At 44.3% G+C, this 12,535-nt stretch overlaps 1 protein-coding gene across 1 annotated transcript in view; it reads left to right on the top strand.

Annotated features, from left to right (window-relative positions):
- RFX8 (RFX family member 8, lacking RFX DNA binding domain) overlaps positions 1-12,535 on the top strand; it is a 46,162-nt gene that overhangs the window by 15,977 nt on the left and 17,650 nt on the right. Inside the window, exons 5-8 of the mRNA XM_034757995.1 lie at positions 10,207-10,317; positions 10,404-10,481; positions 11,218-11,331; positions 12,026-12,176. Coding sequence (XP_034613886.1) covers positions 10,207-10,317; positions 10,404-10,481; positions 11,218-11,331; positions 12,026-12,176 — 454 coding nt within the window. The remainder of the gene's footprint in view (positions 1-10,206; positions 10,318-10,403; positions 10,482-11,217; positions 11,332-12,025; positions 12,177-12,535) is intronic.

Genomic DNA, 12,535 nt, shown 5'->3' with positions numbered 1-12,535 from the left:
GCTCATTAGCTGGTTACTTTTTTTTTTTTTTTTCTCTTACTTACTGGTTAAATATTTTTTGTCACCTCACTGTCTGCCCAAATCATTAGCTAGGCTTAGTGTGGAAGCTGTGGCTAACAGAGCCCAGGTTTGTGTCTATCGGTGTCAATAGGACATGGCCTTCGCGGTGCAGGCCCACACTTACAGACTCATTTTCACGAAACGTCGGGCTGCTGAGCCAGTCAGTACGGTTCAATGAGGCTGTATTGGCATGACAAGAATTCAAGTATTGCCAAAGGATTAAAAAAAAAAAAAAGACCCTTTCCACCATTAGGGTCTGATGTGAAGCTCACCTGCTAGTGCAGATGTTTTTGAAATAACACTGCTGGGAGTTGTCTTGACATTGGAATTCTTGGTAGTCTGCCAACAGGATGTGACCAATAGGAGAACCCTGATTAAACTGAGGGAAAGGAGGAGTGTGGATGTCTCTCTTATTTTTGTAGAGCACTCGGATATGGCAATGAGTGTATTACAAGTGTATGCAATGATAATAGATGAAAAACGTGCAGACACAGGACAATATTATATCCAGTGACCTCAGTAGCAGAGCCAGCTATACTTAAGATTATTTAGAATGTCATGATTATGAAATTTTGTGTTAGTATGTCTATACTATAGTGTAAGCCCTGTGCAAGGCTAACCCCACTTGTGTCGACACTGCAATTGAGCTAACCCAGGCTAGGGCCCTGGACCCTATAGGGCTGGAAGACCCAAGCTCGAGTCAAGCCGGGACCCAGGGTCCAAACCCTATTGCTTTGCAGTGTAGCTACAGCCCCGCTTGACTCAGGTCCAGAAGTATCCTACAGTTCCATGTGACAGCTTCCTTAGTCCTCTGTATCCCAACAATCTGCAACCCACTCTACTGAAAACGGAAGCCCTCACCCTAACTCCCTTGGCAAACGGCAGCAGCTCAGGTCGGCATTAACCCAATTTGTTCTGATCACCAAGCTGTAAGCCCGCTATCACAGAACCTCCTGGGTTTGCAATGAAGAATGAACCTATCAAGCCTTTTGCAAAGCGAGCTGCTTCCTGGTAATGTGCAGGGTGGGCAGTAAAGTTTTCTCACAGTGCGCTATAGTCCTAGGGTAGAGCAGACACATTTGGGTGAGGTGGGAGCGGTAGGGACTCTGGGATATGGTTACTTTACTTGGGTATGCACATTGCAACGTGGACCCCAGAGTCCTAGGTTTCAGCATGGGTTAGAAAAGTCTTAAGGGCTGGTCCACACTAACCCCCCACTTCAAACTAAGATACGCAACTTCAACTACGTGAATGACGTAGCTGAAGTCGAAGTATCTTAGTTCGAACTTACCTTGGGTCCACACGCGGCAGGCAGGCTCCCCCGTCGACTCCGCATACTCCTCTCGCGGAGCAGGAGTACCGGCGTCGACGGCAAGCACTTCCAGGATCGATCTGGGATCGATTGCTTACCGCCAGACCCGGAGGTAAGTATAGACGTACCCATAGAATTTAAATACAGTGTAGATGCTCAAGCCCAGGGTTCCTAACACAGGTCAGCTGACTCGAGTCCCACTAACCCTGGATTTACATTGCAGTGTAGACATACCCATAGAAAAGGTACATAGGATATACATATCACTAAATACATTCTGTGAAAAGAAATGTATATTCTTTAGGCTCTGGATTTCTAGCCAGCCCATTGCTGTTCCTTTTACACACCCCTACCTTCCAGTGAATAGGTGAGGTGTCACAGTTCCAGGTTTAGCTGCCTCTAGTCATCATCTATCTATGGGTGGCAACCTGCATTCCTTGCCCCCCAGACCAGAGTTTTAGGGTTGCAATTCTCTTACAATCCACTGTACTTACCCCAGCAGTCTCAGATTAGTGCAGTGCCTGCTCTGCTCTCTCCCAGGGCTTTGATAGAGTACCAGCGATCAGCCAACTTTCACAGAGCACAGTATATTTATTTAGGACAAAAGCATTACAGAGAAAATGTATCATAAATGAATAAACAGTCTACATACATGCCAAGCTTACCAGGCATCACCCATCTTCTACATGTAGACCCTTCCAGCAGGGTTTTGCCCTCTTGGTTAAAATGTCATGTCTGTTCATGGATTGAGTGAGGAATCATGTCCCGTCCTCCCCCCACCCCCTGCCCTGTTCTCCCCCCCCCCTGTCTCGTCCCCGGCCACCCCAGTCTGCTCAGGGCTCAGGCTGCTTCCTCATCCAATTCTCCATTCTTTGCCTGCTGGGTCTCTTGAAGCTGGTCAAAACTTGCATATGCAATTCCCCCCAGGGGGTGTTACTTCTGCATAGTTGTTTATGTATGCATTAATTACCCCCTCAGCTTCTCCCCAGCTCCAAAACATGCACTGCCATGCTCAGTCATTATCAAGGAAGTTTATTTCCTTAACAGAGATAGCAAACAAACAGAAAACAGTCTTTTAACTCAATCCTTGGCCCCAGGCTTCAGGGCCACCCTTCCCAGGGGTCTCTGGCACTCTACTCCTGGCAGCTTCCCAAGCTCAACCAGCTCTGCTCTCCTTTTGGAGCAACAGCCCCAGAGATGCTTCCCACAGCCCCTGGCCCCTTGCACCAGGGACCCACCTCAGGAGCTAACTCCACTTCAGTGTGGGCCTCCCCTCCCTAGGGCACAACCTGTCTCAATCAATCTCCCCTAGTTCCCCCCCAGCAACCCTTTATACACTCAGGGATAGCCCAGCCCTCTTTAACTGGCTGGACTGGGTTTACCTGTTCTGGTCCAGGGGAGCTGGGCTTAGTCTATCTACAGGAGCCAGCTATCCTGTGATACCCTCCAGTGATTCAGATTCCTGCAGGAAGGTCTGTGATCCTCCCCCATGGAGCCAGAATTGAATCCCCTTGCTCACAGAGCTATATATAGAATTTATAGATATAATAACCTATGAAGAACCCATGTGCATATAATATCCGGCACATCTCAATAAAATATTCTTTGAAGCTTCTGCACTATGACACTCCTTGGGGATATCCAAGGTTGTGAGGCACCTCACTGCCACCTGGCCTTAGCATGAAGCAGTTTTGTGTTTGCCTGCTGTGGATCAGCTCCCTGAAACCAATAGCCTCTGGCATCACAAGCACTTCCTACCTTCCAGGCCTCCAAGGGCCTTGCTCACTCTCTGCAGGGAGTGACAGCCACCACCAACGTGCTTCCTCCAAGCGTTCCCTGCAGTGTCCAGCCCTTTGCCCACTGAACACGCACACAATTACCAGGCCAGCTGTTTCCAAAGGAACAGTACACACCAGCTTTAAAGATTCAACATAGAATCATCACTTTGCCTAACACCGGCATTTAGATGTATTTATAGTGAAAACAAGAATAAGTTTATTATTAAAGAATAAAGATTCTATACACTTATAGACTGTAAGATCAGAAAGGACCATCATGATCATCTAGTCTGACCTCCTGCACATTGCAGGCTGCAGAACCTCACCCACCCACTCTTGTAATACTCTGGCTGAGTTACTTAAGTCCTCAAATCATGATTTAAAGACTTCAAGTTACAGAGAATCCACCATTGACTCTAATTTAAGTCTGCAAGTGACCCAGGCCCCATGCTGCAGAGGAAGGTAAAAAAACCACAAGGTCTCTGCCAATCTGATCTGGGGAAAAATTCCTTCACAACCCGGAATATGGTGAACAATTAGATCCTGAGCATATAGGCAGACCCACTAGCCAGACTCCTGGCAAAGAATTCTCCTTAGTAACTCAGAGTCCTCCCTGTCTTGTGTCCCCTCTCTGGCCAGTGGGAATGTTTGCTACTAGCAGTCGCAGATGGGCCATATGCCACTGTAGGCAACCTCATCATACCATCCCCTTCATAAACTTATCAAGCTCAGTCTTGAAACAAGTTAGATTTTTTGCCCCAACTGCTCCCCTTAGAAGGCTGTTCTAGAACTTCACTCCTCTGATGTTTAGAAACTTTCATCTAATTTCAAGCCTAAACTTGTTGATGGCCAGTTTATATCCATTTGTTCTTGTGTCAGTTTTGGTGCTCAACTTTAACTCCTCTCCCTCCCTGGTATTTATCCCTCCACTGTATTTTAGAGAGTAATCATATATCCCCTCAGCTTTCATTTGGTTCGGCTAAACAAGCCAAGCTCCTTGAGTCTCCACTCATAAGGTTTTCCATTCCTCTGAGCTTCCGAGTAGCCCTTCTCTGCACTAGTTTGAATTAGTCTTTCTTAAACATGGGAGACCAGAATTGCATGCAGTATTCCAGATTAGGTCTCACTAGTGTCTTGTATAATGGTACATCTCTACCCCAATATAATGTGACCCGATATAACATGAATTCAGATATATCGCGGTGTAACAATGCGGTTCTGGCGGAACCCAACTGAGAGCGCCAACTCAGGACAAATTGCTCAAATAGGGCAGTTACAGCCCAAGGCTGGGGTTTTTTACACCTCTAAGGCAAACCAAACCAGCCAGACTAAGAGGACTTCAGTCTCACCCCACTGGCTAACTGCAAGTCTCACAAGCAATCTCCTTAGACACTCCAGTTTCCCAGTATTACCACCAGTACCACTCGTTATGGGGACAAATGGTTATGAAAACCAATACCCCAGTAAAAGAAAAAGGTTCTCCTGATCCCAAAGGACCAAGCCCCAGACCCAGGTCAATATACAAATCAGATCTTACCCACAAATCACGCTGTTGCCAATCCTTTAGAATCTAAAATCTAAAGGTTTATTCATAAAAGGAAAAAGATAGAGATGAGAGTTAGAATTGGTTAAATGGAATCAATTACATACAGTAATGGCAAAGTTCTTGGTTCAGGCTTGCAGCAGCGATGGAATAAACTGCAGGTTCAAATCAAGTCTCTGGAATACATCCCCCGCTGGGATGGGTCCTCAGTCCTTTGTTCAAAGCTTCAGCTTGTAGCAAAGTTCCTCCAGAGGTATGAAGCAGGATTGAAGACAAGATGGAGATGAGGCATCAGCCTTATATAGTCTTTTCCAGGTGTAAGAACACCTCTTTGTTCTTACTGTGGAAAATTACAGCAAAATGGAGTCTGGAGTCACATGGGCCAGTCCCTGCATACTTTGCTGAGTTACAAGGCGTATCTGCCTTCTCTCAATGGGTCCATTGTATAGCTGATGGTCCTTAATGGGCCATCAAGCAGGCTAGGCAGAGCTAACACCAGTTTGTCTGGGATGTCACCCAGCAGCATAGCATAAGTTTGAAATACAGACAGTATAGAGCCAATATTCATAACTTCAACTACAAAAGTGATACACACATATAGACAGCATAATCATAACCAGTAAACCATAACCTTGTCTTAGACACCCCATTTGACCCCCTTTATACAAGATTTGCGTGCCACTACAGGACCTTGGTTGCAACAATGATCTATATGGTCCCAGATTATATCAATAACGTCACACGCGGTAAAGCAGCGCTCCGAGGGAGCGGGGCTGCGCACTCCGTTGGATCAAAGCAAGTTCGATATAACCCGGTTTCACCTATAACGCTGTAAGATTTTTTGGCTCCCGAGGACAGCGTTATATCGGGGTAGAGGTGTATTAACACTTCCTTGTCTCTTCCGGAAATACCTCACCTGATGCATCCTAGGACTCATTAGCCTTTTTCACAGCTGCATCACATTGGCAGATCATAGTCATCCTGAGATCAACCAATATGCACAGGTCTTTCTCCTGCTGTCACTTCCAACTGATACATCCCCAGCCTATAGCAAACATTTTTGTTGATAGGCCCTATTACTCATGGGGGAATTCTGCATCACTGCACACAGGACCATCCCTAGCCATTTTGGTGCGCTACGCAGCTCCCCCACAGGGGGGCTGTTTGGGGCCCCAGGCCTCCAAGGGCAGAGTGCTGGCCCCAGGCCTCCGCCGGGAGGGACTGGGGGGCAGGAGGGAAACCGCCCCTCAGCACGAGCCAGCGGAGCGGGCTGGGGCCGGGTCACTCCTCTTCCTGCCGCCCGGTGAGTGCAGGGCAGCCAGGCCTGACCCCACACTCACGGGGCGGTGGGAAGTGGAGTGACCCGGCCCAGCCCGTTCTGCTCCTGGGGAATCTCTGGTAGCTTTCTTCCCTAAAGTGATTTTGACACAAACAGTCACTGTCTTATCCATTCCAACACTTCTAATTTCTTCACAGTCTACCTCATTGTTAATATACAATGCTACTCCACCACCTTTACCTTTATTTCTGTCTTTCCTGTACAGCCCATACCCTTCAGTACACGTACTCCAATCTTTACTATTCCATCATGTTTCTGTTATCCCTATAATATCTGGTTTCACTTTCTGCACCAGTAGTTCTAGTTCATCCATTTTGTTACCCAGGCTCCTTGCTTTGGTGTACAGACATCTTAGTAGTTTCTGTATTGCTTTGCCCAGATTCCTCACCTGTTTAGGTACAGTCATTATACTGTCAGTATCACCTACCTGACCTATCATTGGTATCGGCACTATCTTTCCTCTTGATGTCCATTACCCTACTTCTGTTGTTCCTTTCTCCATTGCTATATCCTTTCTTACTTGAGTTTCCTCCCATTCAGTATTACAATCAGTTGTGGAGCATACATGAACATCTCCCAACTGTCTCCCCAAGATACCTAGTTTGAAAGTTCTTTTGATCAGTTGTGCCAACCTCCATCCCAGAAGTCTGTTTCCCTCCCTACTCAGGTGGAGTCCATCCCATGAGAATAGTCCTCTGTCCACGAATGCTTTCCAGTGATCAAATATCCCAAAGCTCTCCTTATAGCACCACTGCCTGGTTATCATCGTAATGGTTGATCATCATATTGTTGTCTCACCTTCATTCTCCTCCTCTAGGGACAGGTAGAATCCCACTCAAGATCACCCGAGACTCCATTTCTTAAAGTGTCTTACCCAGCCTGGCATAATCTCTCTTGATGTGTTCCAGCAAGAATCTAGCGGTATCAGTTGTTCCCATGTGAAGGACAGTGGATTCTTCCCTGCTCTCATTAGGATTCTCTTCAGCCTCAGGTCCACATCCCATATTTTAGCTCCCAGCTGACAGCACACCCTTCCGTTTTCCAGATCATCTCTGGTGACAGATGTCTGTTCTTCTTAATAGGGAGTCCCCTATTATTGTTGTGATTCTCTGGTATTCCTCGTTCTGCTCTTTCTGGCTGCAAGTCCTCTTATTTTTTGCTCTTCCTTGCAATCTTCTGCGAGTTGTCCCCTATCCTTCTGGGGCCCCAAACCCTGGCAATCTGCATTTACTGTTCCCCTCTTCTTGTAGGACTAGCCACTCTTCTCTTCTTCCTTGCCCTCCCACCTTCTGTTGCAGCCTGCTGTGCTCTTCATTGTACAACTCAGCAAACCTGTTTCTGAGCTCAATTTCTGCTTCACTAGCTGATCTTTTCCTCTGCCTGGTTCTCATAGTCCCATGCTTTCACTGCCACTTTCCTCATCCAGCAGTCTACCCTCACAGTTCTTCAATTCAGCTTGCAACTGTGAATCTTGAATTTTCCCTTCAGCCTCCTCTTGCCTTCCCTTCATTCTCTGCTCGAATTCCAGTTAAAACTCAACCATTGTTTTTGTCTGTGTCTCCAAACCTAAGCTCTTCTCTTCCATCAGCTTTATCGGGTGGTCCTTCATACAAGCAAAGCACTTTTTGGGTACCCTCTCCAGGATAATGTACATCACACAGCTTCCACATTCCAGTCATCTTCATTGTCTCTTCCATTTCTTGGGTCACTACCACTGCTGCCTCTGTCACTGTCATATCCTTTCCTCCTAAGCTTCTGTCAAGGAAAACAAAAAAACCAAACCCAACCAAAAAAACCCCACAAACCCCCTCCCCCCCAAAAAAACACACCACACAAAATAAAAAGAACACCACTTACTACCTTGCCCAAACTCCTACTCCCCTGTTTTCAGCTCTGTTTGCTGGCTTCTGTGCCTTTGCTTCTATGCTCGTGGCTGGCTGCTTGGCTGCCTTTATAGGCCCCCTAATCAGGGCTCTGCTGTGGTCAAATGCTCTGCTTCTTTCACAGCACACTGCCATCTAGCCTCTTTAAACTGAGAGCAAAAAACAAAACAGCAAGCAAAAAGCAAACAAGCAAACAAACTCTCAAGAACTGGATTTAGGGGCAGGCGACCCGGGCAAACTCCTGAGGTGCTGGCTCAGGGGCCAGGACAGGTATTCAAAGATTTAACAAATGCGGGGAGGATGGGGGGTACTGAAGACGATCCTCACCTGAGGTGCCATTTGGTCTCAGGCCGGCCCTGGGGCCTGGCTCTCTTCTCCTCTAACAGATTGCCACTCAAAATCCCTTATTTTCAGCTATTTGCTGACTCCTATGCTGCTGCTCAAGTAATAATGAGTAAGAATATTGGAAATAAATGGTTACATATCCAACAAAATCATAAACTTTCTAGAGACTAAACTTTAACAGGTTACTCTCTTGTCCAAAGAAGCTTATTTCACCCAAAGTTCTCCTCAGTGTTTTCAACCAAGCCTGCTTGAGACCCCTTTTTCATAAAGCAAAATCATTGTCCTTTTATTTCCTCAGTGAAGGGTGTCCCCCTGTAATGATCTTCAGTCGTGGGGAGCGTTGCCTAGTAGTCAGGGACTTAGGCCCTTCGACCTGCAAAGAGGGTTTTGTTAGGGGAGTCCAGGCCCTGCCACTCCACCAGACTCCAGCACAGGGCCCTCTGAGGGCAATAAAAGGGTCTGACACCCATGAGCGCTTTAAGGCTGCCCTCCCTGGACCACTCCCTGCCACCCCACTATTGTCCAATGTTTGGTGTCTCTACAGGAAAGCATGAAGGGGGTCAGCTCACCACTTGGCACCCCTTCGCAGCCAGGCGTGGCATGGTGACTCTCTTCCTCTCTTCTCATGCCTGGGCCTCTGGCCAGGTCAGTTCCAAGTCTCACCCCTTCAGGGATAGTCTATAAACCAAATACAGGGAATCAACACAAATCAATGGGGTTAGTAATAGGTGAGGGGGGAAATGCCTCCCTCTCAGGGTCTATCAGAAGCCGGTCCTCTCTTGTCTCAGGGAGGGACCTTCAGGCAGCTGTGGATGGGAGAGATCCTGCCTTCCTCAGTCCTTTCTTCAGAAGCTGCAAGGTGATGAAGGTCCTTTTTCTTCCCTGGCCTGCCTCCAAGTGAGCTGTTCTGCTCCCTTTTAATTTCTCCTCCAGTCTGTGAATCTCTTGCAGGTGTGGCAGGGCAGGGCTGGTTGATTCCAGAGCAGCTCCTTAACCCCTTGTTGTCCAGTGCAAGACTTGTGTATCCCATCACACTCCCCATATATACTCCAGAAAACCTGTGATCTGTACCACCAGACTCTATCTCCCCACTGCTGTTTTTCTCTTCTTGTCAATTTCTTTCTGAAGTCCCCACAATCCTTCATTTGCATTTAGTTCAGACTGGTGATGGGAGACCCATTGTGAATGAGACAATATTCAATTTACATGTAAACAGATGGGTATACATCTCTTGTCTGAAAGAAAACCTGTTTTTTCACCTTTGCTGGTGACCACTATTTGTATCTAGACTTTAAGAACATATTTTCAGCTCCTTACGTGATATGTACGTATACAATTCACAAAATTATTGATGACCAGTGTGACACTGGCTTTTATTTGAGACCTTACATGACACTCTTTTGTGAGCTAGAATGTACATGTCAGGTCCCAGTGATCTCTGTAACTCTTCTGCACCTCCTTGCTGGTTGGCATTAAGAGGCTCCTGAGTTCCATGCACTTCTTAAGGTCTCACATCTGTCACAGTAGGTACTGGGACAAGCATTCCCATGAAGAAATAAATGAGTTGCTTTGACAATACTGTTTATCTAACATATAAACACACTGAGGCCCAGATTTTTAAAGGTACGTAGATGTTACTTTGTTCAGTGTCACAATGCCTAACTGGTTTAGGAGCCCAAGTCTCATTTTCAAAAGGAATTTAGGCACTGGGGAATCTAAATTCTATTGACTGTTGAAGGGATTCAGGCTCTTAAATCAGTTAGGTGTTGTGATGCTGAGCACAGCAATGCCTAAATACCTTTATAAATCTGGGCCTGAGTGCCTTTAATATAATGTAAAATGTTAGTAAGATAAGTGTGTTCTTCTTTTCTTAACATTTTATTGTTTAAATTTAAAAATCTAACAGAGTGATTGTTTAAAAAAGTAAGCCTTTAAATTGTTTCCAGTCCGGTATCAATTTGCAGACAGAGAAAGACAAATTTGGATCCCCTTTGCCTGAATTCAAGAGATTTTCTTCTTGGGAGCAAGAGTTAGGAAAGACACACTCATATAAAATAGTAAGTTTAGCCATTCAGTAATCAAGAAAATTAGCGCTTGGCCTGTGTGATTGTTTTGCAGACTCTTTTTTGTTTGCATTCTCTAGATTGCATTGCTTGCTGATGAGTATTGTAACTACTGTCAAGATGTTTTACAGAACTTGAGGAACAATGAACTTGACAGGGTATGCCATTGTTTTAACAACATATCTGTAAATATGAGTATTAGTGATTTATTTAGATGACAAAAACTGATTGCAATGACAAAATTATTTCCATGTAAGTTCACTTTCTTTATGTCAGGTGATGATTATTTATATGCAAAATGAGCACTCAGTTAAATCATTCTGGAATACTTTATTAACATAACATACTTACGTGTTCCAAAGGCCAAATTAGAGACCCAACTATTTAGGTGCCTAACTCCCATTGAATTTAAAATGAGTTTGAATTTAAATACTTTGCAAAGGGCAGATGTTGACTTCTGAAAGAGGAAAAAATGCTTGGTGGATCTCAGAACACTATAAGGAGAACAAGACTTCTACCAAACTTTGCCTTAGTTTTTGGCTGATTTGTGTTTAAACATGGGTTGGTTGTGGGGGTGATTTACAGAACTGTTCTTGAGAAAGGCATAGTTCATATTCAGCCAGTTATCCCCATATCTGGGGCCATATTTACGTTACTGCTTCTTTTCTTCTTTTTTCTTCAATTTCCTTTTCAGGTTTAACTGGCTCCCCAGGCTGCTCTAACCTGGGCCTGAACTAGACTAGGATGGAGCCAGGAAGAGAACCAAGGAACCACTATTGGCTCCATCAGAGCTCCTCTCTCTGCTGCAGTGAGGAGTGTTGTGTTGTTTGCATTCAGTTTAGCGTTCCACAAGTGCAAATGTAATGAAAATTAACCAAGGAATTTGTGCAATAGGTGGAAGACCTTATCATGTCATTCTGGAAGTCTTTGCAGCCTGAAACAATAATGCTTATGTCACTGCCAGATATATGCCAACTCTTTAAATGCTATGATAGACAGCTGTTCAAGGTACTGTAGACACAGATTTGTTTATTGCAATTATTTTGCTATCCATTCACATCTTTTCAATAATTCTATTTGAGACAGAATCACAGCTGTTTATTATGTATCTGTACCCAGAAATACCACCTGAATCTTAAGTCTGTTCTTTGTACTCTATGTTGAAACTCTATGCCTGAGATTTTTGGATGAGCCCATTGGAGTTTGACACCCAATTCTCACTGAATTTTCATAGGCTCCTTTAAAAGATCCAGCCTACATCAGTGGAATTTGCTTTTATGACCTTGGGCTATTTTAACATGAGGTTGGATGTGACTGATGAAGAATGAACATTGGATTGCTGACATTTTTAAAAAACACCAAACCTATGTTGTTCCTTTGACAGCAGTATATACTTTTAGTGAAACTTTCATATTGAAACATATAGTTCTTCATTCATAAGAATTTACCTTTTACCTGAAACTGGCCATCATAATAATGTTTGATAACTAATTAAAGAAATGATATTTAGGCTTCTATAGTTAGCATCTGTTCCTACTGCCATTAAAATCAATGGGAGTTTTGCCATTGACTTCAGTGGAAGTAGGAACAGGCCCCTAGTATTATGCAGATTTAGACCATAAATACAATTTTGTTTTATGATTCTAGAAGCATCTGTAGCAAGCCAAAAATAATGTAGTTTCCCTATGAACCTCTGTTTTAGGAAATGGAGAGCATTCTGCTTGATGACTTCCTGAAAGATGTCTCTATACAATATTTGAAGTCAGTTAGATTGTTCAGTAAAAAAGTTAAACTCTGGCTGCTTACTGTTTTAGAAGATTTTCCACTCTTACTACGAATGTCCAAAATCAAAGGTATACATCAATAATAGAGAAATTATAAGTGGATGGATAGATGGATGGATAGAAATTGTTCAACACTTTATAACAAATCTATTTTTAAGCTCCACCTACAGTGCAAAGAAGACTGTTACTAAACCATTTTTAAAATATGATTTTAAAAACTTTCAGGTGGCATGATTTTGATACCTGTGAGGACTGGGATTAATTTGGTTACAACCAAAAATAAGTAGTCTCAAACAATTTGTAAAAACAGTTTTAACCAAATTATGTCCAGTCAATGCTAAACCATGCTAAGTAAGAGTGTTTATAAAACTTTTTGTAAAACCTGTGCCTGGGCATGGTCTCTTTGGCAGTGTCGATGATTATGAATA

The sequence above is a fragment of the Trachemys scripta genome, chromosome 1 (genome assembly GCF_013100865.1).
Source record: "Trachemys scripta elegans isolate TJP31775 chromosome 1, CAS_Tse_1.0, whole genome shotgun sequence".
NCBI lineage: Eukaryota > Metazoa > Chordata > Testudines > Emydidae > Trachemys > Trachemys scripta.
The sequence above is the reverse complement of the archived record's forward strand: the minus strand, read 5'-3'. Positions and strand labels throughout refer to the sequence as shown.